Source organism: Austrofundulus limnaeus, unplaced genomic scaffold (assembly GCF_001266775.1).
Source record: "Austrofundulus limnaeus strain Quisiro unplaced genomic scaffold, Austrofundulus_limnaeus-1.0 Scaffold2993, whole genome shotgun sequence".
NCBI classification, from domain to species: domain Eukaryota; kingdom Metazoa; phylum Chordata; class Actinopteri; order Cyprinodontiformes; family Rivulidae; genus Austrofundulus; species Austrofundulus limnaeus.
Window position 1 is genome coordinate 8,695 of NW_013955395.1, and position 1,212 is coordinate 9,906.

At 50.6% G+C, this 1,212-nt stretch overlaps 1 protein-coding gene across 1 annotated transcript in view; it reads left to right on the plus strand.

Moving 5' to 3' along the window:
• The window catches only part of mrpl38 (mitochondrial ribosomal protein L38), a gene marked incomplete at its 3' end in the record, with an annotated part of 6,391 nt that overhangs the window by 1,744 nt on the left and 3,435 nt on the right, over positions 1-1,212 (plus strand). The window contains 4 exon segments of the mRNA XM_014000367.1: positions 271-459; positions 534-665; positions 744-949; positions 1,031-1,103. Coding sequence (XP_013855821.1) covers positions 271-459; positions 534-665; positions 744-949; positions 1,031-1,103 — 600 coding nt within the window.

A 1,212-nucleotide genomic window follows, 5' to 3' on the forward strand; every position in this document is an offset into this window, starting at 1 on the left:
AATAACAATATTCTTTTGTTTTATAATGTCACCACCACTGACCGTAAAGTTTTCCCAAAAGGCCTCCAATAGGCCCACGGACCACCAGTTGATAATCCCAGTTGTAGCTTGTTTTGTGGCTCTGGACACATTTATCAGTGAGACAAGGAGCAGACATGGTTCTGTTGATGATAAAGGCTGCAGAGCCCTGGTCCAGCTGAACAAACAGGTCTGTTATTAACATTATTAATAATAAACTAACACTGGTTATCACTGCTGGTGGTTCTCCAGCGGTCCTCAGGTGGCGCCAGGCCCCTCTGGGTCCCATGCCAAATGAAGACATTGATGTTTCAGACCTGGACTCATTAAAGAAGTACAACACCTACAATCTGTACTTCAAAAAGGCTTCAGAGGCCAATAACAAGGAGGTGTGGTGGAAGACCTACAGGAAGTACAAGGAGGCTGCTGACCCTGAACACGGTGAGGACTGCAGGTGCCAGGCTGACCCGGTCCAGACCGTCTGATCTCACTCCACACTGTGTGTGTGTTTGAAGGTGCAGAGCTGGTGGACATCGGTCTGCCTCCGCTTCAACGCTGCAGGAAGGAGGAGTTGAAGCAGAGGATGCAGCTGTTGAAGGACAACAAGAACAATGCAGAGCTGGAGAGGGCTTCTCGTCTTCGTACCTGTAAGCTCCGCCCTCCAGGTGGGGAGGTCTCTGCTGGCTCCTTTTCATTTAAAGTCTGTGTTTTTGTTGCTCCACCAGTCAGGATCCCTCTGGACCGTGTGCAGGAGACCTGGGAGAAGACGGACAAGAAGTTCCATTTGAAGAGGCTGGCAGAGCACTACGGGATCTTCAGAGACCTGTTCCCCATGGCCTACTTCCTGCCTCAGGTCATCCTGCACGTCAGCTACAGCCAGGAGGACCGGAAGGTCCAGGTGCACAATGGGAACAAGCTGACACCTGCTGAAGTATGTCTGCACACACAGGAGGTGGGTTTAAACTGCTCTTTATGCTCCACCCATCTTAATCTTTGTGTTTTCTCTGTCCAGGCAGCAGCCGCCCCTGAAGTTAGCTTTGCTGCAGAGGAAGGGTCTCTGTGGACCCTCCTATTCACCTGTCCAGGTGAGCTGAGGCTTCTGCAGGACTTTACTGGACAGTACCACCCCCAGATCCAAACAGGCAGAGTGAATGAAAACTAAATATCCATCCATCCATCCATCCATTTTCTTCC